The sequence below is a fragment of the Microchirus variegatus genome (assembly GCF_963457635.1).
Source record: "Microchirus variegatus genome assembly, chromosome: 17".
In the NCBI taxonomy this organism is placed as follows: Eukaryota; Metazoa; Chordata; class Actinopteri; order Pleuronectiformes; family Soleidae; genus Microchirus; species Microchirus variegatus.
The window spans coordinates 7,198,041-7,226,025 of NC_139818.1; the positions used below are offsets into that span (position 1 = coordinate 7,198,041).

A 27,985-nucleotide genomic window follows, 5' to 3' on the forward strand; every position below is an offset into this window, starting at 1 on the left:
TATTTTGAGATACTAAGTCAATATATTGAAATACTAAGTCAGTATATTGAGATACTATCTCATTATTTTGAGATACTAAGTCAGTATATTGAAATACGAAGTCAATATATTGAGATACTATCTCATTATTTTGAGATACTAAGTCAATATATTGAAATACTAAGTCAGTATATTGAGATACTATCTCATTATTTTGAGATACTAAGTCAATATATTGAAATACTAAGTCAATATATTGAGATACTATCTCATTATTTTGAGATACTAAGTCAATATATTGAAATACTAAGTCAGTATATTGAGATACTATCTCATTATTTTGAGATACTAAGTCAATATTTAGAGATACTATCTCATTATTTTGAGATAGTGGGATCTTTTTGTTTTTACACTGGCGGAACACTGGGCTTCCATAATTTACTTTTCAAGTGGCAGAACCGAGCTTTCAAACGAAACAGGTAGCTGCAGCTTGAATGAAACAGAAAAATGTTGGACAGTGAGTGTTGACAAACCCCACCTCGTCTCAGTGTTTGTTTGGGGGTTTTGCCTTTTCCATTTGTCTGTCTCGTCAAACCACACCCTCACCTGTGTGAGTGAGCTGTGCTCCTCCTCCTCCTCCTCTTCCTCCTGCTGTGCTCCTGCTGTTGTGCTCACTCACGCCAGGAGATGACACTGGAGTAGACTGAACATCGTCAGTGGTTCACTTACTTCATCAGCCTGGTCTCTGAAGTATGGTCAGTGAGGAGTCCTGAGGGACACCACACTCAGTCTGGTTCCCACTGAGCGGAACAGCAAAGAAAAAAAAACATGAGGGAAGCACAAGGAGTAGGAGTAGTAGTAGGAGGTGGTGGAGGAGGTGGCGGAGGAGGCAAAAGCAGTAAATCGGAGAAGGACCAGGTGGGTAGGATCTCCATAAAACCTCTCACTGTTTGTTTGTAGATGTCTCCGTGTTTTGGCAGAGGCTACGGTTGCCAAATCCTTCAGTGGACGAAGGGATTTCAAGTAATGAAGTTATAATGTAAGCGGCGTGTGACGTCACACAGACGCGAGGACAGTATAAAGTCACTGTTTTAGTGTCTGTGTGGTCACGAGCTTTGAAACACTAAACACTGCTCCACGCTTCGCATGCTTGCCAGTTTATGTTCGCTTTATGCGGCTACGTTACTTTGTTTTTAGCGGAAGTTTAAGCTAACCCTTCAATGTTTTTGCGGAAAAGCTACTTCCTAAAGGAACAGCGTAACGCCCAAGCGCTGCTGCTGCTGCTGCTGCTGTGTGTGTGTGTGTGTGTGTGTGTGTGTGTGTGTGTGTGTGTGTATGTACTGTCCGTTTTACTCGCTAACAGCAATATCACGTTCATTTGTTTGACAAAAGTTCACACACACACACACAGCGTCCGCAGCAGAACTATAATAAGACGTAAAAGCGTGAAGACGTAACAGGTGACGGTAACATTAATAATGGCTGCGTTCACTTTAGTCGTGTTGTGTCTACTAGCTTCAGAGAGAGCACTGCTGGCACAGCTAAATGGAACAGTGTCAAGCTTGGCTTGGTTCACTGTGTCCGTTAACGCACGCCCCCTTCTTCTTCCTTCACCTACACTCCTGATCGAAATTGTAAGACCAGTTGAAACATTGCAAACATTTACATTTTGCGCTGTTGGATCTTAAGAAGGTTCTAAGTTGTGCTTCAAAATGCAAAAAGAAGAAATGGGAGTTAGACAAAAAAAGTTTAAGACCACATTTCAAAAAACCTAAAATAGAAATAAAATGTTCAAAAAAGGACTCAGTAATGAATAGCTGCTAGGGGTGGGCGATACTGCAAATTTTGGTATCAATCCGATACCGATCCAATACCAGTCAGTATCGGCGATACGATACAGATACTTATGGCGCTCCTTTCAAGCTCCTCCTCCCTTTCGTTTGAATTATTAATTTGTTAATTATTAGTTAATAGTAATCCATCCAGGACAGTTTATAAGTAAAATACTTTAAAACAGTGCACACAATTGTCACTTGAGAACAAATGAAAACAAATGATCTCCCTTCAGTGCACTTCTTTTCAAACAAAGTAAACATTATCATTGCACACCAAATGTTACAAACTAATTATTTTCTTTCAAGTAGAATACAAAATACAAACAAAATTAAAATAATATGTTTCAATGGGATACATGTATTATTTCAAGGTCTTGGCATACTTTATACTTTATTGAGTTGGCTAAAGTAACAAATTACCAGTTGCACTTAAAAGTATGTATTATCCAATGTCGAAGATGGTCAAAATATTACTTTCATCACTATTATCTACCTGGATATGCCAAACTGAAAGGCCCCTGTTAATGACAGCTGTCTCTGGGTCGGTGGTGTGGGTCTGTGGGGGCCAGGGGGTGGGGGTTTCTCTCCTCCTCTCTCCGTCTCTGAAGCTTGGCATTTTAATTTTTGGTTTTTCATGTGTTTGTATTAATTAGTTGTATTGCCAGTGTATTTTACAGGCGTTTTTCAAACTACACACATGCTGTTGTTTCATTTGTGACTTCAAATATAAAGCCACACAGCGCTCCTCTTTCTAGTGACCGCCATTCCTCCGCTCCGTCTCTCATCACCTGTGGGAGTAGTGGACACTGGCCAGCAGCACTTCTTGCTTGTTTACCTGGGTCACGTGAAAATAAAGCACAAGAGGACGGAGGTAGAGCAGAGTGTGCCTGTCTGGCTGTGCTCCACGCTGTGACAGCAGCAGCGACACTTACACAGAAACAGACAGACAGGTCGCCTCTGCAGCAGCCTGACAGGACAGGAACTGAAGTATCGATATTATTATGCTGGTATTGATATTGATCAAAAAATCCAAAAATATCGATCCGCCCACCACTAGTAGCTGCGCCATTCTTGTTCATCACCTCAAAAATTTGTTTCTGCATGCTTGATGCTAGTGTTACCAGGAGGCTGGTGGGAATGTTGCTCCAAGTGGTGAAGGCTTCACAGAGGTCATCCACTGTCTGGAACAGGTGTCCATTTTTGTAACCTTCTCTTGCCATCCAACCCCAAATGTTCTAATTTAGATCAGGGCAACACGTAGAATGGTTCAAAAGAGTGATGTTATTTCTCTGGAAGAAGTTGTTGTGAACTGCTGCGTTGTCCTGTTGAAAAACCCAGTCATTCCCACACAGACGATGGGCCTTCAGTCATGAGGGATGCCCCCTGTAACATCTCCACATAGCCAGCTGCAGTTTCACGCCTCTGCACAACCTCAAGCTCCATTGTTCCATTGAAGGAAAAAACCCCCCCAGATCAGGATGGAGCCCCGTCCACTGTGCCGTGGGTTCTCCTTGTCATGCCAGTACATTTAAATTTACATTTAGGGCATTTGGCAGACGCTTTTGTCCAAAGCAACTTACAATAAGTACATTTGTCACAAGAAAGGAACTTTCCATAAGTGCTATGATACAAGTGCTGAAGGTAGGAACCTATTAGTACTTTAGGTTAGTGCTATGTAGGGTCGAGGTGAAGTCTGAACAAGTGAGTCTTGATTCTTTTGCGAAAGATGGCGAGCGAATCTGCTGTCCTGGCGTTGGTCGGAAGTTTGTTCCACCACTGAGGTGCCAGAGCAGAAAAGAGTCGGGACTTCGTTGATCGGCCTTTGTTTGCTCTCAGGGATGGCGGTACCAGACGGCCGGCTGATGTAGTAGAGCGAAGTGCTCGAGCTGGGGTGTGTGGTCTGATCAGTGTTTGGAAGTAGACTGGTGCAGTTCGGTTGATGGCTTTGAAGGCCAGTACCATGGTCTTAAATCTAATGCGGGCCGCAACAGGAAGCCAGTTGAGGTCACGGAAGAGGGGGGTCACATGGGAGAATTTGGGTAGATTGAATCAAACTTTCTTCCACCTTTCAATGTCCCATGTTTGGTGCTCTTGTGCAAACTCCAAACGGGAAATTTTGTGCCGTTGAAGGAGACGAGGCCTTTGAAGAAGTTTTTTGGGACTGTAGTTAGCACCAGTGACAAGCTTAATTTGAACCGAGGATTGTCTCGTGTCTTGACGGACAGCCAATGGGATCCTCCGGCTCAGGGCTGGTGAAATATTTTTGGATCTACTACATGACCTTTTTGTTCTGCTTTTAACCCTCAGGAAATATTTTTTGCCTTTGCCATCAGGAGGTCATGACAATGTGGATACCTGACAGAAAATTACACTTAATCCACATTTTTGTGAAGATTTAGACTTTTAGAGGCTGTGATCTTAAACGTTTGATCAGCTGATGAACAGCCTATTTCAGTTTAATGGTTTTTTGCAAGAAATTGATTACTGAAATTTTTTTGTCTCACTCCCATTTCTTCTTTTTACACTTTGAAGCACTATTTGGAGCCTTCTTAAGATCCAGCAGTGCAAAAAGTAAATTCTTGCAGTTTTTCAACTGGTCTTAAAATTTTGATCAGGAGTGTACCAGTGTTTCCTGGCATTTCACAGCCCCGTACCCTTCAGACATTTCACCTCAACATAATATCTCAAATTCAACAGGTGTTATAAATTATATAAATCATTAAGATCCCATAATCAAAAATCTTTAAGCTCAATCAAACCCTCAATTTGGGAGAAAGATGACTGCCATAACATAATAACTGCCATAAAGATATAAAGTATCTCATATCTTTCTAAAAGGAAAAAGTCCTGTTGTTGATTTAATTTTTCCAAAAGAGAAGAAAACATTTCTTAGCAAAGTATGACTGTTAGTCTGCTTTGTTATTATCTATATGAAAACTATCAGATAACAAAGTAAATAAATCCAGGGTTCGAAATCAATGTTGATCTGTGATACTGATTTTGGAACATAGCACACACATGAACACACTCTGAAACTGCATCACCCTGTCAGAAATCACAGTCAAGTGTTTAGACACACCTTAATTCACCAGCCAATCATCAGGTATTTCACACACTCAAAGTCAACAGTTGTCCTTTTTAAATGTTTCGTACACATCAATACACTATGGTTTCCATAGAGACGGCTCCATAGCATTTTTGTTGTTGTTGTAAAAGTCTGATCCTATCATGACTCTGAGTAGCTTATCTACCAATACTGATATCATCCTGATACAATCACAGGGTACCTGTTGAAGAGGTCAATACTTGGTTAGACATTTTAAATTTACAGAAAGAACATTTACATTTAAGCATTTTGCAGAGGCTTTTATCCAAAGCAACTGGTAGAGTGGGTGGATCCAAGTGTATAAGGAGATGGTGCAGGGGGGTAAGGTCAGTGCTAGAACAGAAGATGCTCTTGGAAGAGCTGGGCTTCTTGAGCTTCTTGATGATAGATGGGGACGTCCCTATCAAGTCAATGCAGAGGTTATGTTCCCTCATAAAAACTGAAAGAATTTGAGCTGAGCCAGAATCAGTCATGTATTTTTTTTCTTGTTAAATGGTTCAATTCCAATTTCACAGAGATAAGTTTTCTCCTAAGTATTGTTGCATGCTCCTTTGGGATCCAAATGCTTAATTCTAGACCCAATGCAGTTATACATCATCATGTCTCCTGAAGACACACATGGCCAATCACTGCCCTTTTAACTGCATTTTAGATATTAATCCATCCTGGATGGCAGAACACTTCTTGCAACTCAACCAGGACAAAAGTGAAGTCCTGAGTCTAAGAAAGAGAAACATTTGTCAAAATGACATGCATTGTCATTAAGACGTCTAATCAAGTAAAAAAAACCTTGGTCGTTATTTGGAATCTGAGCTTAGTTTTTATCCACATGTTAAGCAAACAGTTAAAACAGGGTTTTTATCATTTTAAGATTATAGCCAGAGTCTGCCAATTTCTCTGTGGAGTCAACACGAAGATGCTGGTGCGTGCTTTTATCTCCAGTCGCGTTGACTATTTTAATGCCCTCCTTGTGTTGACGAGGATCAGAAAGCGAGCTCATATATCATCGGTTTTAAAATTACTGTATTAGCTCCTTGGGTCCTTTCAATGATTTATAAATATCTTAATGTTCTTGCGCTTTCTTATCTCACAGACTTGCTTTTACCCTATGAACCCTCGTGGACACTGATTACGCTTCTCGTTTATGGAACAGCCTGCCGGAGAGCCTGAGGACCATGAAGAATGTTGACATTTTTAAAAGCTGCTTTTTTCCTTTTTTTTTTTAGATTTCCATGATCCACAAAACACGTTTAATGAGAAATCTTTTGCACCAATTATGCAATTTCTGAACTGAAATTAATTGCCCCTAGTTTTACTATCTTTGTTTATAATTTTAACTGATGTCTTGTTTTTATGTGGAGATGAAGATCATTTTCCACATTGTGGACAAAAAATAGTCCACCCAGCTAACATGATAACTGCAGAGTCGGGGACATGATCAACCCTCACACACAGTCTAGTCACATGACGGTGCTGTTGCCTGTGTTTACCAAAGCATTCAGGCATTTATTTTCATTGGTTTAACCTGCTGAAAATGTTTTCAGAGCTGGATCCCCAAGATCATCAAGAAGAGAGTATGCACCACCTTTGTTGAGGATTCTCTCAGGTACAGTGATTATATTGTTGCACTTATGACGACGATGATGATGTTTTCATGCTGATGTAACTCTCACCTTTCTCAGTAATGGATCACTTTGCCAGTGTGGCGGTGTGAGAGATGCACATGCCTCTGTGGCTCTTGGCGACTATTTCAGCACAGCGATCATTAACCACTGGGACAGCGCCCAGCACTCCTCTGAGTACCCAACTGATGCCTTTGGAGAGCTGCAGTTTGCTGGAGCCAGCAAGAGGCACAGCTATGTGAGTACTTCTGTCAGTCTGAGAAACATTCTGTAAAAAAGTCCCTGTAAAGTGATAAAAATATCCCCCGTGACTTTGTCACACTCATAACGTTGGTAACTGCCTTACCAAATTTAAGTGATCAAGAAGTTGCTAAGTGTTTAAAAATGAGGTTTTATATCATCACCTTCATTCTGTGCTCTGATGTGGTAGAGGTGTGGCCACTGCTGCTGTTGCACACACTCACACTAGTCTGTCCACTGGAGTGGGGTCCAGAATCTGTGACGTTCATCAGTGTTTGTACAGAATATTAACATAAAAGCTCTGGTAATGTGGAGAAGCTTGATTGTCACTGTTTTGGTGTCAGTTTAGCGACATATTCTACATAATCACAGAGCTGGTTTAGCTACAGTCCTGTTCTCTGCCTGAACATGGACAGAAGATAAACTGTTTTTTATTCTTTACTCCATGTTTCTTTATTCAATATTCTAGAACTTTATTGCCATATGTACCTGCATACTGTTAGGACAGTAGGCGAACTGTAGGGGGTCAACGGTTTTGGGGATCACTGTGTTGATTTGCGTGAGGCCCAGCTATTCAAGGAACTGTGTTCAGGGACAGGTTGAAGATCTCATTGTAGACACTTGCCAGTTGTACTGCACAGGCCTTTAGGACTCCAGGTGAAACACCATCCTGACCTGCTGCCTTCCGAGGATTCACCTTCTTCAGAGCCTTTACAACCTGTGTGTGCCACCTGTAGTGCAGCGTCCACAGGGTCACAGGGGGCCTTTGTGGGGGTGTCTGTGTTATTTTGATCAAGCCTAGCATACAAAACTGTTGAGGCTGTCAAGTAGCATGACCTGACATCCATGTCAATGCTCTACGTGTAGTTCATGGCAGATTGAATTCCCTACCACATACTACGCGTATTGTTCTTCAGATAGAGATTTTTCAAGTCTTTTGGAGCATGCGATCTTAGCGATCCTTGTTTCAATTTCGGCCTGTTGTTGTCTGGAGAGGTGCAAGGTGTCATCTGCTCCTGCTAAGCATTAGCGGTTAGCTCTGGCTAAGTATTGGCCTTTGGACTTTGAAGAACTTTTTCTGGTGTTATTTGAGACTTTTGTGGTGTTTGGAGACTCTCACATGAAAGCACGTATCCCTCTGTAATTACTGTACTCAACAAGAAGCGGGTGATGCTGGGATCCCCGCCTCCTCCCGAAGCACTTTGTCAATTATGCAAATTAGGTGATGACGCAATTTAGCGACTTCAAACTTATCGTTCATTTATCGTTATTGAGGTGAGCTGCTCAATATATCATGATATTGATTTGAGGCCATATTGACCAGCCCTAGTTTGTACAGTTTATTCACGCAACGGTTGATGTGCAAAAGCCTTAATTGTATGATAAGAATGTATTTTTGCGATCTTAAGTGAGCTTCTGTGGCTCAAACTGCTCAGTGCAGAGTGCACACAGCTCACTGACTAAGTGTTAGTAACTCATACAACCTCCCTTGTGTCCCTTTTTATATTGCTATATATATCGATAGTCTCTCTTGTGAGTAATATTCCATAAAGGTTTCAGTGTAATATTCAGTGTAAAGTATAATATCGGGCTCATTTTGCTTTTACCTCAAAATGAATCAAACGTCCATTTTGTTTCTCTTGGCCATCTCAGTTCCTGCGTTTGTCATGGGACACCCCTCCGTCTATGGTGTACACTCTGATGACAGCCCATTGGGGCCTGCCTGCACCCAATCTGGTGGTTTCTGTTGTGGGCGGAGAAGGAAGGACAAAGGTGAAGACATGGGTCCGGGAGGTCCTGAGACAGGGGCTGGTCAAAGCCTCGCAAAGCACAGGTAAACGTTTCACCAAGAACAAACTGTGGCTGTGAGGTAACTAAATCAACATCTTATACCCTGCAGGTGGGTCAAAGGTTACATGCCAGGATTGTCAAAGCCTTTTACAGTGCTTACACTAAAATCAGTACACACATCATGCACACACACACATTCTTGTACAGTGTTCTTAGTAAGAACACTTGCCCTTTATCCAAACCTTAAAAAAAGCTCTAAAAGTCCTTCAAAGCTGTTTTTTTTAGTTTTACAGGTGTCGCATAACAAGCTAGTATGTGGCACATTAACAGACAGACTCACCTTCCCTGCCTCGTAGTGTTAAATTATGCCTTAAAGTAAAAAGAGTGAACAAGGAAAATTGTTACAACATGCATTGTTACCTTGGTGGATTCTTCTTTATCAGATAAAATTCTCCAATCACCGTCTTGGGTGGTCTGTGTGTGTGGTGTGTGTGTGTGTGTGTGTGTGTGTGTGGTGTGTGCGTACGTGTGTTGGCACTTCAAATCAACGGTTTCTGTCTGTGTTTTAAAGTTGAAGCACATCTATTCTGAAAGAGCTACAAGACCAGAATGTGCATGTGTAAATCAGACATTAAGAAATGACTTAAAAGGCTTAAAAGTAATGAATATGTTATTAACGCGTTAATGTTGACAACCCCATTACATGGTAGATATACAGAAGTGGATTGTATTCACATAAAATAAAGTTTTGTTCTAAATTAAAGTGATGTTTCCTAAAGGATTTTGCTCAGTTTTTCTGTATTAACATGACAATATTTCCTAAAAAAACAAATTTCAGTTGTGTGTTTTTTTCAGAATTAATGAGATTTCAGCTTTGTGTTTTTTCTGAATGAACAATATAATATTTTCAAGTGTAGAATACTCTTATTAACATGTAAGCAGACAAATATTGCGTTAAGCAAATATGTTAATAATTATTGCTAAAAGCTATTTTCCACTGGAGCTCTCAGACAAGGCTGTTCTCACCATTGTGGGTAAACATATCTAAGGAACTGACAAATGTAAAAATAAGGACTCTACTGTACATCTAACTTTACTTTCAAAGACTCGTACTTCAAAATAAATCATGAGATGACATGAGTCTCTTGGGTCTGATCTTAATTTGGTACCACAATGGTCATTTCCTCCTGCCTACCGTGCCAAGCACAGGTGGCAGAGTGAGATCTGGATCATCTAAGGTCAGTTCACTCAGCTTTTCTCCCAGAGGTGGCACGTCAAACACAATAAGGTTGCATGTGAAAACACTGAGGCGTAAAAATGAAAACAAGAGACACGACACGATTGTCTGACAGATAAAAGCTAAACGATTAAAGCATGTGTACACATACGTTATATAATCATTTGAAGTTGTTTATGTTGTGCTTTTCGCTGCTGCCAGTCCTCCTCCCCCTGTGGTTGTCACTGAACTTCAACCTACCCCACCTCTTTCCTGCTTTCTCCCAGTCTCCCCACTCATTACTCAAGTCCAGCAGGAGGAGGTGGTTCGTAAAATTAAAAAAATTATGAAATTGAGGAATCTCCAGTTGGAGATGGAGACTCACTCACAGAAGTGAACACAAGATGCACTTATTTTAATTTTTTTTTTACATCTAATTTCTGTGAAACCATCAGAAAAATATGTTTAATGTCTGATTCACTGCTCTGAGTTCTTTTCTCTTGCTAATTAATCATCAAAATCACTTTTCTCTTGGAAATGGTGATGCTGTGTAAATGTCTGTAATAAAATTGCCCGTGTGACATTTGGCACAAGTGGCTTTGATTTAGAACTGTCTTTTTAGAGATTTGAGTTACAATTTTTGTTGTTGTATTCATTATATTTGTTTGTACCTCACACTACCTCATTTCCAAAAACCTGAATTATCCCTTTAACTTATTTGCTGAGAGATTGTCCGGAATAAAAAGTCCCCCCCCCCCCCTCACATTTGCTGTTTGACATTTTTACCTAGGTGCGTGGATTTTGACAGCAGGCCTACGGGAAGGTGTAGGGAGATGTGTTGGAGAGGCAGTGAGGGATCACGCCACTGCAGCCGCATCCATCTCTGTCAGCAAGGTGGTGGCACTGGGAATAGGTCCCTGGGGCCTGGTGCACAACCGACAGCAGCTGGTCAACCCTCAGGTTTTTACACATCTCTTCACCCTCTAAAATGACTGTGTCTTGTTCAGTTGTCAGAGGAAACCGTTTCATTGTAATATGAGCCTTAAAATGCGTCTTTTAGATTGTTATGCCAGCAGTGGCTGGTGGCATAATGTTGAGTGTTCCCTCCATCTATCTCCTCCCTGTGAAAGTTAGATTTTAAAAATTTCTCAAGGGAATCCTCAAATGTTCCTCAAATTTCTCACCAATTTTATGAAACAAATCAAAAATCACATGCACCTTACAGTAACATTATTACATTTTTAGAATAAGAGAATAACTCTCTACTCTCAGATTTATTCCATGCACTATCATGTGTTAAATATTCTCGTCATACCTTCATGAAACAAGCACCATCCTCTCAAAACATGCACGCACGCACGCACGCACACACACACACACACACACACGTGAAGCCCTGTCTTCTCTTTTCCTGTGGGGGAATGAGCTGCATCAGTTTGATCTCAGTCAACATGCATGCTTGTTCAAGTCAAGCAGCGTGCTTATTAGCTCACTGACATTAACTCCTTAGTTACCAAAATTTGACATTTTCAATATGAGGTAGTTACAGAAGAAGCTCTATATATAATTATATTTTTTGATTATATTTCACGTAATTTCAAAATAAGTCTTTGTTTCAATATGGGATAAAGAAGGCGATAAGAATGGGAGATTTAAGTAAAGTTTACTGGGCTGCAATATTGGGAGAAGAAAACAACAAAACAATCATCCTCCTTTTACACTAAGTTCTCGGCCAAACAAAAAGCCCAGCAATTAATCAAACGTTAAGCAGTCTTTGTGATATGTATATCATATATGGTATGTACATTGTGCATGTTCATTTCTTAATACAAATTCAATATATTGTGCAGCTCAGTGGTGGTAGCTGGTCTTTGAACAGGAGAAGCTCATTTCAGGCCTACTTATTTTTTTATACATAAATTCCACAACAATTATGGAATACTGAAACAAGGATATGCTACAATATAGTTTTTATGTACAGCATATAAAATGTGCAAATGGAGATAAGATAAACTTTGAGATAAACCTTAATGTGGACAACCAGGTTTCGTGATAAAAGGCGGCATCTTTCTTACTGAAGCAGTAACATACTATAATCATGTCAGCTCAAGTTATTTACACTGTTATCCATTGTTTTTGTAGGGCAGCTTTCCTGCCAAATACTACGTCAACAATACAACTCGAGACTCCTGCTGCCTGGACAACAACTACCAGGCCTTTCTGCTGGTGGATGATGGGAGTGTGGGACGCAGAGGAGTGGACATGGGCTTCAGGGCTAAACTGGAGGACTACATCTCCCACCAACGCACAGGCATCTGGGGTGAGGGCTGCTCTACACTTATGAAACTAATGAAAGGTGTAAATATTTTATTGTTGTTTATGCTGATACACTAGAATAGCAGGTAGAAATAGATATAGGAAACTGGTAGGCATGTCTTCAAGCTGCTTTTCAAGTCCTCAAGTTGCTTTTCCCTCTTGTGGTGAACCATCTTAAATGCACGTGATGATGAGGTGAACCTCTGGAATCCACTGCATAAATGCCATAGCGTGCCTCAGCATGAATGAGAGACGCTGCTGTTCAACGTGTATAATCAAGTACAGAACTGTCAAGTAACAATGTTCTTTCACCATTTGTGCTTTCTCTCAGCTCTGGCATTACCAAAAAATGTGCTGTGCATTTATTTTTTTAGGATTTAGGGAACCTTTATTATCATTTTATATCATATTATCATGATGTGGCATAAAATGTAATTGCAAGTGCTGCCTATTAACATAAAGAACATCATGTCATAATATACCGTACTATGCCATTCATGGTTGTATAATAACGTTGTGAACTATGTAAAGCTTTAGCAGGTTAGTTCTGTCTATCCAGTATAACTATGTATACATCCTAAATGTGTAGTATAGTATCTTTGCACGGAAGAGTAAGAACATTTAAGAGTAAGAATGCTTCTATTGTTGCAGGCAGTGGCAGCATTGACATCCCTGTCCTCTGTATGCTGGTTTCTGGGGAGGCGAGCATGCTGGAGGTACAGTCAGTCACTTTCATTATAATAATACAATTTAGTTTTGTATTACATATAAGAATGCCCTCTTCTCCCTCTCTCTTTCTCTGGTATCTGTCAGAGAGTAGATCTCTCCCTGAAGAACTCCATGCCCTGGCTGGTGCTGGCCGGCTCAGGAGGCATGGCCGACTTCCTGAGCGATGTCTTGGAGAACCTGTCATCGTTGCCTGTTGTCCAGTCTTCCAGTGAGGGGGATGTAGAAGCGGCGCCCAGTGTGGATTTGAAAGACAGAGTGGCAGAGCGGGTTAAAAGGCATTTCCCTTCTGAAGTGGAGACGGACAAACTAGTTGAACGAGTAAGAGCGGGACAGGGTGGTGTGTCATTGTTTTGTGTTTACTAACATGCAGAACAGGAAGTAGGAGGTGTGAGGTATTTCTTTATCCTGTAGTTTCAGCCGCTGGTGTGCATTTGTTGTGATGAGCAAGGAAGTACCGGCACCACTTTTTTCTGAGTACAAATACGATTAATTCAAATTGAATTACGTAAGTACTTGACAATACTGATTACTCTGTACCTAATACAAACAAACAAAATCTATTTGCCTCACTTTGACTGTCAACAAAATACAACATTAGAAACTTTTGTTGCTGTTTAATAAACATTTACAGTTTCTTCAAAAAGTATTGCAAGAGTTAGGATAATCCCTTTATTTTAGCTGTAAAACATTTGGTATTTGCATTTGCATATGTTAAATAACTTTGAGAATAGTCTTGTTTGTAATGGAAGACATTTTAGGTGAGCAAAGGTATTACAGGTTAGCTGTCTGCTCTACTTATGTCGTCATCACTTATCTTAAAGTATTTCCGAACCGCTGACATTGCCACACATTCACTTACTGCTGCACATCTGCTCAGCTCACTTGAAGATATCTAAAGTGGTGTAGAGTGCAGCATTGTCAGAGTAGTTTCACGATTACAGAGCAGCATCGGACCTGACACTGGTATCGGTATCGACGCATCCCTTGGCTAGGTTTCAATAAAATGTACATTCCTGCCTTCCTTCCTGAGTATGTGTGGGAAAAAATGTAATCCTTACAAACAAGTATTGAATCTGTGTTATCCACACAGGAACTATGTTATTGGAGCCCTGAAACACTATTCCTTTGAAAACAGGTCCCACGCCACCCTTGCGTTTTCATGTATTCAACCAATACGCTACTTTAGGAAGATGACGATTGTCAGTGTTAGAAAGACATGTTTGGTAATCATGTGTGACCTGAGCATGTGGGCTGAATTATTGATTCATCAGTGTGATGTAATCAGTGCTTTAACCGTTTTTTTGATATTCTCCTTTGTCACTAGATCTTTCTTCATCACTATCTTTTTAAACTTTATGGGTAGTGTTCATTCAGATTTTTTCTGTCTCCGTTCTTGATCTCCAGGTGCTCAGTATTTACCAGAACAGAGATCTGATCACGATCTACCATGGAGAACAGGAGGGACCAAATGAATTTGATACAGTTCTGCTGAAAGCATTAGTTGGAGGTACCCAAATCAAACTCATATGATGGCATTTTTCATATGTTTTACATGACATCGTTACATTTTTATTCTATTTTTTTTTTCAGCTACTAAGAACCGCGTATCAGTCGATGCAAGCCCTTACAACGAGGAGCTGAAGTTGGCGGTCACATGGAACAGGGTGGACATTGCCAAGAGTGAACTCTTTAATGGAGACATACACTGGAGGGTGAAGGGAAACACAGATCACACATCAGATGTTACACACAAGCACTCCAGATTCAGACAACATACATTGTCCCAAAGGAACTTGACACACACAAAAAAACAGTCCCCCAAACCATAGAGTCCTAGTAAATGTTGTGCTGGTGCCCCTGTGTCGTTTGTCTATGCAACTTGAAAGTGCATTCGCAGCAATTTGCAAGACAATTAAATTAATGCAGTTTCAAAGACAGAATAACATAAATAAATAAATGAAATGGTCAATTGCAGAAGATGGTCTTGGTTTAACAGTCTAGCAGCTGGGATGAAGGACTTAAGGTTTGTGGTTGGAGCTATAAAACACTGAGCTTAAGGCATTATCTTGACATGCTGGTCAATGATGCTCTTTGCTCTTTTGATCACATGCTGCTTTATGAGAGAATGTAAAGGCTGGGTCTTCAGGGCATATTCAGTAATACCTCCTTGGTTTGATCTTGGGTAATTTACTTGGATTCAATAGTATACTTTTATTGATCTGCATTGGCATTATTGTATTGAAACCCGCTCAAAAATCAATTCCTTCAATCTGATCACACAGTATGAAGACCTGGAGGACTCGATGACAGATGCCCTGATCAACGACAAACCTCAGTTTGTGCGTCTTTTCACTGAGAATGGCCTCAACATCCTGGACTACCTGACCTATGGCAGGCTGGAGAGCCTCTACCGCTCTGTGGCTGATGGCACTCTTCTTTACCAGCTGCTACAGCGCCACATCATGGAACGTCTTGGAACTGCAGCACCTGTCTCCACACTAACTAAACAGCAAGGCTCGTCTTCTAAAGTGGCAGCAGAGAAGATGCAGAGTGGGCCAGTGATGGAGATCACTCTTTTTGAGGTGCCTTTGTAAAAAAAAAAATATATAATGCATTCAGTGTCTCATCTGCTGCTGAAATCAACTCAGAACCATAAATTTAATCTCAATCTCAAATTAAAGTCTGACATATTTTTATACCTCAGGTGTCAAGGGTGCTGGAACTGTTGATGGGCGACGTGTGCCAGGCGTTCTACTTTGATGCTTTGGGCTTGGAACAGATCACATCCAAGAGGAGGGCTCTAAAGGTAAAGAAATACAAGACACACTACTCACAAAAGTAAGGGATGTTTGGCTTTTGGATTCAACTTAAGAATGCACCTAAAATGCACTATAACCGTTACAGGTGAACTTAAGTTATGTTTCAGTCCTTATTGAATAACATGCTGTTCTCTAACAAGGTGATTGACCACTAAAATCACAACAACTGTCTGATGGTTCAATTACTATTGAAGTTATTGAGACATTGAGATTTTTTGTTGTGGTATAGCCACCGCTGTTGTTAGCTCTTGTTTGAGGTAAAGAAATGACCATTGCATCCTTCTACTTGGTAGAATATCACTGTAGCATGAACTTTTCATTTCATGTAGATAATATGGAATAAAAATACATTTCTACATGGTGCGAGTGAGCACTTTGTACAAAGTAAAGAAGGTGCTCAGATGTAAGAGTATCTTCGTAATCCTGGCTCCTCTGGTCTGCCTGCCGCATGAGCATGTGTGTGAATGACCTGTTAGAAAAAGCACTGCATATGAATGCATGTCTGTGTACATGAGTGTAGAATTCAAATGTATCCCCTTGAGTGTATTTTGGATGGTCCTCACTACTTTAAATGGCTTCTTGAGGGTTGAGACTTGGATTTAGATCAGGGTTACGTTGCACTGCTAAAGTTCGTTTTCAAGAAGGCAAAATAATATTGGCAAGCAAGTTCTGAACTAAATAATCTAAATTCAGGAGAAACAAATCAAACTATTTTGGAGTAAGATATTACTTTGAGCCTCAGTTACCAGTAACATGCTATATCAGCTAAAAGATTTTCATGAAATGCAAAAGTAAGGAATTCTAAAGCTTAATTAAGTAAAGGGAGATATTACAGCATTTATTTTCTTGTTATAAATAATTTTGCCCAGTTTTGTCTAGTTTTAAGCAAAGTTTTCTTACCCCACTGTTGGCTTAGGACTAAAAGGGGTGACGGTAGCTCAGTGGTAGAGGGAGTCGTCTTTCAACTCAGGTTGGGGGTTTGATTCCTGGCTCTACATGCTGTGAATGGGTATGAAAGATGAGTGATAGAAAATACACTGCACATAGATGTGCTGTATGACCGTGTGAGTGAATGTGTGTGACTGGGTGAATGGCACAACTGAAGTGTAAAGCAGCTTTGAGTGTTCATCAAGACGAGAGAGAAGTGCTTTATAAATACAGACCATTTACTGTACCTCAGCAGATTGAAAATGTAGTTTTTATAAATCAAACTGGAAAGTGAACACTGTCAAAGTTATTCTTACTGAGAAACTTCACCTAACTTCACCACTTACTCCTTCATTACTGTTCTCTCTTGTGCTTGGAGAGCAACATGATTGGCTTCAGTCATGGAGGAGAAGAAAAGCAGGGCTAAAAATAATTCTGTTTTTTCAAAGGTCATCCTTTATACAGTAGCTTTAATGGCCTCAGAAGCGACTTGTGATGCCTCAGTGTTTTACTGCAAGACTTAGAACGTCTTTTATTCCATCAGATTTTTTAATGAGCGCTTTTATATATTCGTGTTTCAAATCTTGTCATTTATTGATGTGTATTGCAATGGTATTGTCTGTCAATGTGAGGTGCAGATTATAAACACATGCTCTTTCACATCCATTGACACACTGATTAAGACAGAACATCTATGCAGTATTTATTTTTTTTTTTTTTTTTTTTTTTTAAATCTATCATGTTCATTAAAAAGCTGATGACACAACTGCCATAAACTGTCTTGCCCGTGGACACACTATGGGGATTGAAACTCTATTACTTTCTAGTTGCTAGACAACCTGCTCTTTTTGCTGAAACACAATTATTTCATTTTGTGGCTCATCCTCACTGGATTGAGTTAGAATAAGAGGTAACACTTTATTTTGATAGTCCTTTGTTGACCCTCTATGAGTAATTAACAGTTATTCAGTATTATGTCAACCCTAAGGGTTAGGGTTAGGGGTTATGTCAACCCTAACCCCAATTAGAGTTGTAAATCAAGCAAATAAACAGCTGTTTTATGAGACACACTAACCCAGCGTCTGTAGCCTCATGTTTATCTCTTGCTGTCATTTTAGCGTGTGAGTAAGGTGCTGCGCGGGGACTGCTTGTATCGGGAGAAACGCTGCCTCTTCCCCTGGGCCTCACTCTTCATCTGGGCCGTCCTACAGAACCGCAGCGAGATGGCCACTTTTTTCTGGGAGATGGTAAAAAGTCCCGACACTTACTGCTTGATGATTTTTGTGCTACCTCAGTTTAAGATGGAGAAAACAAATTGCTTCTGACCATCACTACGACAGCAAGTTTTAAAGCAGGAGTTTCTCTGCTGTCCCTCTGTGTTGTCCCTCAGGCAGGAGAGTCTGTACTGAGTGCTTTGAGTGGCTGTAAGATCCTCAGAGAACTGTCAAAGTTGGAGACTGAAACTGAGACCAAAGTCGCCATGAAAGATCTCGCTCAGACTTTTGAGAACTTGGCACACGGTAAGACTCTTAAACATCCACTGATGGCATTAATGCACAGAAATAATTATCACAAATTGAACATCTCCATAACTCTACCCAGTACTTTTTCTATTGCGCAACAAGTATACTTTTCTTATTAAACTCCTGCACTTAGAGACATGGAGGCACATTTCCTGAAAACATGGCTTGCTTAAAGGGACACTGTGTAGTATTTATGGGTTTATATGATCCAAAATCCACTTTTTTATACATATTATGTGCTCCTGCATTGTCTAGTCGCTGTATAATAGTTTTTGTTTTATTTCCGTAGTGTTTCAAAAAGTCATGTAAAATAACATGGTCACAGGCCGCTGTTGCATTACCAAGACGCCATGTTTCTACTGGAGCCTGTAAAGACACGCAGTTCTTTTACTTACTTGTTGTAAATTTCAGCCTCTCCTCTAGATGGCACTATAAACTACTTACTCCACCTTTAAGCAGCTTCACAAAGGGCTCATCTAACCTGCACCTGGATCTATGATTTATTGCGTAATCTCACCAATTGACCTTTTCTGACTATAAACTGAAGTTTGTGTCATTTTGTAAAGGAGTCACTCTCCTGCACCAAAGTCCATAAAAATAAAATCAGCATTTGTAGCTCACTGCTGTAGCTCTATTACTAATTTTAACACAAAGCGTTAAAATAAACTGTTTTTTCTTCCACACTCAGATCTGTTCAGTTCTTGCTATCGGAGCAATGAGAGTCGCTCTTTCACTCTGCTGATCAGGAAGTCTCCAGTATGGGGGGGCACAACCTGTCTGCAGATGGGCATGGGTGCCGACGCACGACTTTTCTTCAGTAATGATGGAGTACAGGTGCATAGTCAAGATTTTTAACTGTTTTTTTAAGCTTAGTCTTAGCATTTGTAACCGAATAAAGAATCAATGTACGTGCATTTGCTATTTTTCTGTTATAATAATAATATTACTCTTTCCTATATGCAAAATCTTGACAAAAGTTGCTGACTGTCAGTATTTTACTTTCAGATAATAAAAATGTCCTCTTCTTCTCTAGTCTCTGTTGTCTCAGATCTGGTGGGGTGACATGAAGAGGAACACAGAGGTGTGGAAGCTCCTGCTCACCTTCTTCTGCCCCGTAATCTGCTACACCAACTTAATCTCTTTCAGGTAAAGTGCATATATTCCACCCATGGTGTTTTTGTTTTGACATCCTCATGATTAGTGCATAACATTATATAATTTAACTCAAACTCGCAGGAAACACGAGGACCAGCAGCAGGAGGAGGAGGGGAAGTCTAATGAGGACGGACCGGGCAGAGACAGTGATAGCCTCTATGGCACCACCATCTTCTCCTTCTCTGACATCAAGCACATGTATTACTCCTTTATACTAAGACGAGCTGCTTTCAATAGTTTCAATATATAGCAGTATATATTCATTTTGTGTATATATTAAAAGGGGTGGTTATTTGAAATCCTTTGTTCGGATTTACCTCAGCAACACAAACTTGGCGTAGTGGTTAGGAAACTAACAGCAAGATGTTTATGTTAAGTAGCTCTCAAACAAAAAACCTGAACTATCACTTAAAAGGTGCTGTCAGAGAAATCCACGAAAACAATGATATCACTAGCAGCAGCGGTAGTGTCATGAATGTTCTTTAAAGCTCCCTACTCATAGCAAGTGAATGGGGAGCACGAGATTTGAAGCTTTGGATTTGGAAAAAAAATGGCTTTCTGTATGATGTAGTGTGCTGATACATGAACATTTTGTTGTCTCACCAGTGAAGCAGACTCACAAGAAGCAAACAGTCCAAGGTCAGCACACATCAAAGGTGAGTCATCTTTAAACACTGCAGCTCAGAAAGAAACTGAGGGGTCACACAGACCAAAAACCATTTGCAGAAATATTTATTTTATTATTTATCATATTTATTGTCTTATTACTATTTCACCTACCTTACAGGCATCGCTCACAGACCACCGAAACGCCCGTTCATAGTGTCAAGATGGCGCCAGTTCTGGTTTGCACCTGTCACCTCATTTTTAGGCAACGTCCTGATGTACTTCCTCTTCCTCCTGCTCTTTGCTTACGTGCTGTTGGTGGACTTCAAGCCTCCTCCGCCCGCGGGTCCAGCCATCACTGAGTATGTGCTGTACTTCTGGGTGTTCACCATCGTGTGTGAGGAGATCCGGGAGGTGAGCTCAGAGAGATGAATAATGGGATGTTTGATGTTTTAAATGGAGTACAGAGCTCATGTTGGTGCACCATATGTTAAAGTTGCTCTTTTCTTTCTCTTTAAGACGTTCTTTTTGGGGACTATGACATGGCGTCAGAGGATCAGGGTGTACATACAGGACGTGTGGAACAAGTGTGACCTCACTGCCATCATTCTGTTTATCATTGGACTAATCTGCAGGTGGGATTATACACACAGTATAATTATGCTGTCACGGCCCCTTGTATTAAATCACATTGACACCCTATCACCTGAGTGATCATGGTCATAGCAACCAAATTGTTTTTATTTTTCATTTATTTATTTATTTTAATTGAATAAACTGATTGAACTGAATGAACATATAGAAAAACCATAATCTCTTAAAATGAAAGGTGTAACAGGCTTGCAACATGCTTGAGCTACAAAAGATCACTCTCACTGAAATGGAAAAGCTGAGACTGAAGTTTTTCTGGCAGCTGCTGGTCCACTTCAGCCTAGTTTGTCACTGGGGTAAATCTGAATCAAATATTTTGAATACTGAAGTCACAAAATAAGAAATTTGAGCTAGCTGATGGAGGCAGCCATGGATCAACAATTGCTATGTGCCATGATGTAAAAAATGACACAAACAAATGTTGTCTGATGGCAAGATGAAACAACTTAAACTTATGGAAAAGCATTTCTGCAGGATATTACTTCCTCTTCCACCCCATGTTTTCGGCAATGATGTTATTCTACATGCTGGCCACTGGGTGTTGCTGTTACCTCAGTGAATATGACTCTGTGTTTCAGGATGTTCCACTGGACGTATGGCTTTGGCCGGGACATCCTGTGTGTGGACTACATGGTCTTCACCCTCCGCCTCATTCACATCTTTGCCATTCACAAACAGCTTGGACCAAAAATCATCATTGTTGGCAAGATGGTAAGAAAGATCTGCAAGATGCCACTGATACTGACTTTTTATCACTCTTATGAGGGAGGATCCACTGCCAGAGACCATCCTCTCCAAACCTGTACATAGAATCAATAGAGCTCTGGGTGTCACATGATTCCAATTGCTTATAGTTTCATGATGGCTGACAAAGTATCTTAAAAATGAACAGTACCAGTGCTGGTTTCAAGCTATAAGAGTTAACTGCACACTGTATATCCACAAAGATTGAGCAAAAAACAATGAATCACAAAACCATATAATCTTATATCCCTGGGTTCTTTTCACAAGTATAGAAAGTATGCAAACATCTGTAGTGCACATTTTTCCAGCATTCCAACATTTTATCTTCAACTTTCCCTCATTCTACTCCAGAGAATACTTACGTATCACAATAACAAGTTATTTTAGTTAATTAGCTTCAACACTGAACTTAGATGCCATATTTGCAGTTACCTGGTTGGCAAGTTAAGGGGGAATCTTAATTTATATCAATAATGCCCCTAACTTTATCAAATAAAATCAAAGTTTTCTATTCTTATCTTTTTACCTCAATATGATCAATGTCTGAAAATGTCTGTGCAATTGTTGATTTCAACAGTGAGACAGTGGTGAGGTGTGCAGAGAGAGTGACTAATTCAAGGTTTAAGGTGAAGGTGGGATTACATCGTGGATCAGCTCTGAGCCCCTTCCTGTTTGCAATGGTGTTGACAGATGAGGTCAGACAAGAGTCTCCGTGGACTCTGTTGTTTGCTGACGATATTGTAATCTGAAGTGAGAGTAGGGAGCAGGTGGACGTCTGCGCTGGAGAGAAGAGTAAGTAGGAGCAAGACAGAATACCTGTGTGTTAATGGCAGTGAGACAGGTGGTAGATGCAAAGAGTACAGCTTGGAAAAGTTTAAATAGCTGGGGTCAACCATCCAAAGCAATGGATAGTGCACAAGGGAGGTGAAGAGCCAGAGCTGTAGATGCTGAGATTTTTGCTTGGAGTGACCAGGATGGACAGGATTATACATAAGCATATTGAGGGACCGCTCAGGTTGAATGTTTTTGAGATAAATCAAGAGAGTGAAAGTTTAGATGGTTTGGTCACGTGCAGAGGAGGGATAGTGATTTTATTGGACAAAGGATGGAGGTGATGGAGCTGCCCGTCTAGAGGAAAAGAGGAGGACAATTGGTTTAACAGAAGAGGACACAAGGGAGAGGACAAGATGGAAGCCGATGATCCACTGTGTCAATCCCCAAAGGAAGAAGCCATGAGTATCTTCTCTCACATCCACCTGGTTTATTACCTCTTTTCCAGATGAAGGACGTTTTCTTCTTCCTCTTCTTCCTGGGGGTGTGGCTCATGGCATACGGAGTAGCCAACCAAGCTTTGATTTACTCCTACGACCCTCGTCCAGATCGCATCTTACGTCGGGTTTTCTACAGGCCGTACTTGCACATTTTTGGACAGATTCCTGTGGAAGAAATGGATGGTGAGTTTTCTGGGGTTTTTTGTGTGCATGATGTAAATATAAGTTGGAAAAATGTTGTTATGGTTTTAAACTAGTGGAGGAATTATTTACAAACCAGCTCAAACTATCTGAAAACGCACAACTGATGTTTTTTTCGTTTCATATTTTCATATCTATGTTAGTGGGGAAGGACTGGGACATGCCCTGCACAGACAACGTGACACTGATTGATGGTGGTGAAGAGCCATGCAGGACTATGTCTAGTAACTGGCTGGTGGTGATTCTACTGGTCGTCTATCTGTTGGTCACTAACATCCTGCTCATCAACCTGCTCATTGCTATGTTCAGGTAAAAGTTGGTCTCGCTCTGTCTCTATGGTTTCACTGATGTTTGCCATTTCTCTGCGCAAAACACTATGTTTGTGTCCACACAGCTACACTTTCAATGAAGTGCAGGCGAACAGCGACGTCTATTGGAAATTCCAGCGCTACAACCTGATAGTTCAGTATCACTCTCGTCCCTCACTGGCCCCTCCTTTCATCATCCTCTCTCACCTCAATCTCTTCATCAAGAGGACCATCCGCAAAGTGCCCTCCATCAAGATCCACCATTTTGGTCAGTACTTAAACATAAGAAAGAAGCAGTTTTTAGTGTGGAAGTACATCTTCAGAAAAGATCATTTTTGTGTGTCAGAGTGTGGTGTGTGGCAAAAAAGTAAAAGAATAATATCTACCAAATAAGAACAACTAAAACAAGAATAAAGGAACAGAATAATATAAATACAACAAGTTTTTAATCAATTTAGAATCCTTGAGGATAGCAATTTTTACGTGTGGAGGAAATGGATTCCCTCCATTACAAATATTTCTTCTGTCCATCCCTATTGTCAGTATTGGCCCAAGTCCTATGCTGAATTTGAGTTGCCCCCTCCCCTATCTAAATATATTTAAAGATATACTGTATGTTAAAATGTTTTTTGTGTGTGTGCTTAGTGGGCTTGTGCCTTGGGCCAACTCTGCCTATTGCCGTAGAGTCATGAAGTGTCAAACCTTCTCTTCTTCTGTCAGTATTGCAGTTAAAAGGAAAAGCAGCAAACAGGCTAATGACATGGGAGACCATTCAGAAGGAAGATTTCCTGACTGCACAGACCAAGATCCAAAAAAGCAGTGACTCGGAGAGGCTCAAACGGATGTCTGTCAAGTGAGTACACCTTACACATTCTTACTAGGTTGGGCTGTCAAAAGATTAAAATTTTTAATCAGATCAATCACAGGGTAGCTGTGGATTAATCACGATTAATTACCATTTGTAAATATGGAAAAAAAAAATTGAATTTTCTCTTTAAATTGTTGTAGGAACGGAGAGATAAATACAGTATGTGAAAATATAAATGTAAAGAACAATAAAATACTGTAAATAACTTGTAAAAACCTATACAAACTTAGTAAAAAATAAACATTACATTGTAAAAAAAAAAAAAACACATTATAAGACAATATAAATAAATAGAAAAAATAAAATACTGTAAATAACTTAATTTTTTTATTATACATTGCACTGTAAATAACTCACATTATAAACAAAATATAAAGTATAGAAGTTAAATAGTTTTCTTGTGGTACTAAACCCACAGCAGGAAATTCCTCATCAGCACTTTGAAGCATTGCTTCTTATAGTTAGCGTTAGCGTCAGCTAGCATTCTGACGCTAATGTTAGCTGCTGTCTGTGTCCCCGTTAGTTAGACAGTGACTGTTAATGTTATGATTATATATTTATCTGCGCCAGCAGCGCCACTTACAACTGTGTGTCTTTCTTTCTTCTTTCTTCATCCTCTTTTTTTTCCTTCCTCTTCTAACTTCCTGATTGATAACTCCTCTTCATTTCCTTCAGCTTCACACAGGTTAACGTGAGGAGACGTGGGGCCCCTTTAGGGAGGTTTCTGACCGAGATGTCATTGCAAATCAACCATTGTTGTTTAAGGGAGACGGGGATGCGGCTGCTCACTGATGCATTTAGGCTCCGAGTGCCGGGAGCCCCCCTATCGACTCGGGGCCCCAAGCAGTTGCCCGCCGCCTTGCCTGTTCATAAACTGCACGTCTACTCGTAGCGCGATGAAAGTGAGAAAGTGCGTTAATGCGTTAAAAAAATTAACGTGTTAATTCCACAAATTAATCATCCTGCGTTAACGCAGTAATTTTGACAGCCCTAATTCTTACACATTCTTACACATTCTTACACTGTCTTAAGCCTTGTTCATACTCGCGCGTGTGATGTGGCCCGGGGTGCCGCAGACGGCGCGCGTCCTACGCACACGCCAGGAGGCGTTCATACTCACCGTGTTGTTCGTAGCAGTATGCGCCGCAACGACATGGGGGCGTACGACGAAAATATTCAACTTGCACTGCTGGATAAACGTCCGCTGCCTAGCAACAGTAGTAAACAACAACTTTACGCATATCGTTTACATTGGCCTCAAAATTACTGTCCGTTTATCTGTGTTTCACATATTGGGACAGCTGGGATAGCTCCACCAGAATCACCGGGAGGGCTTTTCCCCCTGGGTCACCACTCCCAGCGCTACACAATATATTACGTCACTTTTGGCGTGCGCCCGGCCCGGGCTTTCCACCTTCTTACACTTTCTTACACCTTTTTAAGCACATAAGCAGTGACATTCTTTGAAAAGTGTGAATTTCTGATCATTTAGAGTCGATGGCGTGCTGAAGCATGTGAGTCAAAACAGAGACTTTGATCACAGACTAAGAGCTCTGGAGAATGAGGTAAAGTGGAAAATTCCTTCATTTTTATCATTCATTACATGTTTTTAATATTTTTATGGGTTAACATCTGTCACCACATTGGAATTCTGTCAGTCAGATTGCAGACAGGTCATGTGTGAGATCAGGGTGTAGATGTGAAGGGAAAAATGTGAGGAGCGAGTCACGCAACACTTTGAGCCTTGAGGCTGTATGTGAAACCATACAATTACATGCTAGCAGGCCAAAGGTAAACATAGAAATACATGCTAAACTCATATTAACGCAACTTCTGTTAGCGCTGGCCAATATGGAAACAATAATCACAATATATTTTCTTTTATATATATATATCATACGAGATCTATATATATCACTATTAATATTTCTGTAAGGCTGGGCGATATGGCTTGTACATAATATCTGGATATTTTTAGGCTGTATCATGATATAAGAGATACGTGGGTATAAAGCTGCACCCGTGAAAAGTTTTCTTTTGAAGGAGAATAACCATACACTGTAAATACACTCGAGAATAAAATATCTATTTGTTAATAGTACAATTATTACCTTTAATTTCCGATAATAACTGTTTTAGTACTATTAGTCATTTTAAATGTGTGTTTAAAAACAATGAAATTACCTATAAATAATATGAATAATTAGGCTTAAAATGAAAGAAGTGTTATTGAGCAACTTTTTTCAAAATAACTTTGTAGATTCTGTGTAGTTTTTAATTAATATACAGTATAATCCATCCTATAATATTTAGCATATTTTATTCATTTGATTATGTATAAAAAAGTATGATCCAACAAGAATACAAAAGAATACATTTCCCAGATTCTCAGACTGTTATTTTAAAATCATAGTTCAGGTTTTTGTTATGTGGTTTGACATTATCACTGACACTTTCTGTGAACAATTGGCTCTCCTAATAAAGTCTATCCACTCTTAACTAAAGTTTGTGTATTTTTTATTTTTTTTTAATCATTCATTACCCACCACCAAAGTCCATATAGAAAATCAGTGATTTTCCATCACAGCACACAGGAGTTGTTGATCCACTGCTGCCTCCATCAGTGAGTTCAATGTTAGATTGTGAATTTGGTGTATGCAATCCTTCAGTCAGATTTACCACAGTGACACAAACTGATTTAACGAGACCGCAGTAGAGCAGCAGCTCCTGTGTCCCAGCGAGCTAAAATACACTGATTTTCTCTATGGACTTTGGTGTGGGAGTATTTGCAAACTTCAGTATCCAGTAAAAAAAAAGGCTAGTTTTTAAAATGTTTTCTTCTGTTCAGATGGAGTACTGCTCTAATGCTCTCAGCTGGATTGTGGATACTTTGGCACAGAGCAGCACATTCAAACCTCCTCGGCCACCACCTACAGTCAGAGGTACTGTACCACACAACACATCAGTCTGCATGTGTGTGTGTGTGTGTTTGCTCCCTTCTACCCTAAGAAACCTTTTTGTGTTTCTTCTTCTACGACATAGATGTCCTCCCTTCCGCTTCCACTTCCACCACCTGATCCAACCTCCATGGTGCCTTCACTTGTTCGGATCAGTCGGAGATGAGGGCTTTAATGACGAATCATCCACTCTGACTGGATACAACACTGGACTCTTTGTTTAACTAAAGATTCTTAAGAAAGGAGAAACTTCACAGTCAAATGTGCAATCTATCTTTTTTCTTCTATTGCCAAAGACATGTATTTATAACTTGGAATTATGTTTTTTAAGTATTTAATTTGGCAACACTATTTCTCTCTATGCTGTTGTAGTTTCAACTGCTTCAGACAGCTGAGGTGTTATATGTTTTATAGGATTTTTATTGATATATATGTTATATTGTATCTATGATATTGTTTATCGGGGTTACAGTTGGTGCACACTGTATAATTTTTGTCTTCAGTCATATTTGGACTTTCAATCCTATGGAGAAAGAAATTTTCCTCCAGAGCTGCTCAACGTTACACTTTGTTGAAAAGAGAAAGGGCAGATTTCTCCGTTTATTATGAAGATGTATTTTTGCATTGTTACTTTTTTTATTCTGCACAATAAATTCTACACACAGTATAATTAATAAATTGTTTATTTTAAGAGAGTAACACTTGAAATAGACTGACGGATACATAGATAGATTCTTTACATTCTAGTCCAGTGGCTCAGTGGTAGAGTTTAGTTCTATTACCGGCTCCACCCTGATGGGCAAAACCCCACCTTCGCATGAGAGCAGAGTATGAAAGGGTGTGAAAGATGAGTTAAAGAAAATGCACTGCACATAGTTGCACTGTATGAAAGTGTGAGTGAAGTGGTGTGAATGTTAAAACTGTAGTCTAAAGCAACATGTATGCTGTGACATACATACATGTATATCAGTGGCTTACCAAAATGTAATGGGAACATACACTGCCCGGCCCCCCCAAAAAGTTGCCATCTAAAAAAAAAAGGGTCACAAATAATATTTCGTTAGACCGCCTTTCACACTCCTTCACTGTGGCATTGTTCCAATAAGCTTCTGCAACGTCGC

At 40.1% G+C, this 27,985-nt stretch overlaps 1 protein-coding gene across 1 annotated transcript; it reads left to right on the plus strand.

Annotated features, from left to right (window-relative positions):
• Positions 1-807: 807 nt before the first annotated feature.
• Positions 808-27,413, plus strand: LOC310938822 (transient receptor potential cation channel subfamily M member 4-like; the record flags this gene model as incomplete). Its single annotated transcript, XM_083903445.1, has 28 exons — positions 808-897; positions 6,465-6,526; positions 6,603-6,780; positions 8,436-8,616; positions 10,580-10,749; positions 11,932-12,109; positions 12,757-12,821; positions 12,919-13,152; positions 14,239-14,341; positions 14,425-14,546; positions 15,117-15,416; positions 15,539-15,640; positions 17,699-17,827; positions 17,971-18,100; positions 18,792-18,937; positions 19,137-19,249; positions 19,340-19,456; positions 19,865-19,914; positions 20,046-20,278; positions 20,384-20,499; positions 21,094-21,226; positions 22,539-22,713; positions 22,875-23,040; positions 23,126-23,307; positions 23,760-23,892; positions 25,400-25,472; positions 26,756-26,849; positions 26,950-27,413. The coding sequence occupies 28 exons, from the start codon at positions 808-810 to the stop codon at positions 26,982-26,984; spliced, it is 3,810 nt and encodes a 1,269-aa protein (XP_083759571.1). The 3' UTR covers positions 26,985-27,413.
• Positions 27,414-27,985: the final 572 nt, after the last annotated feature.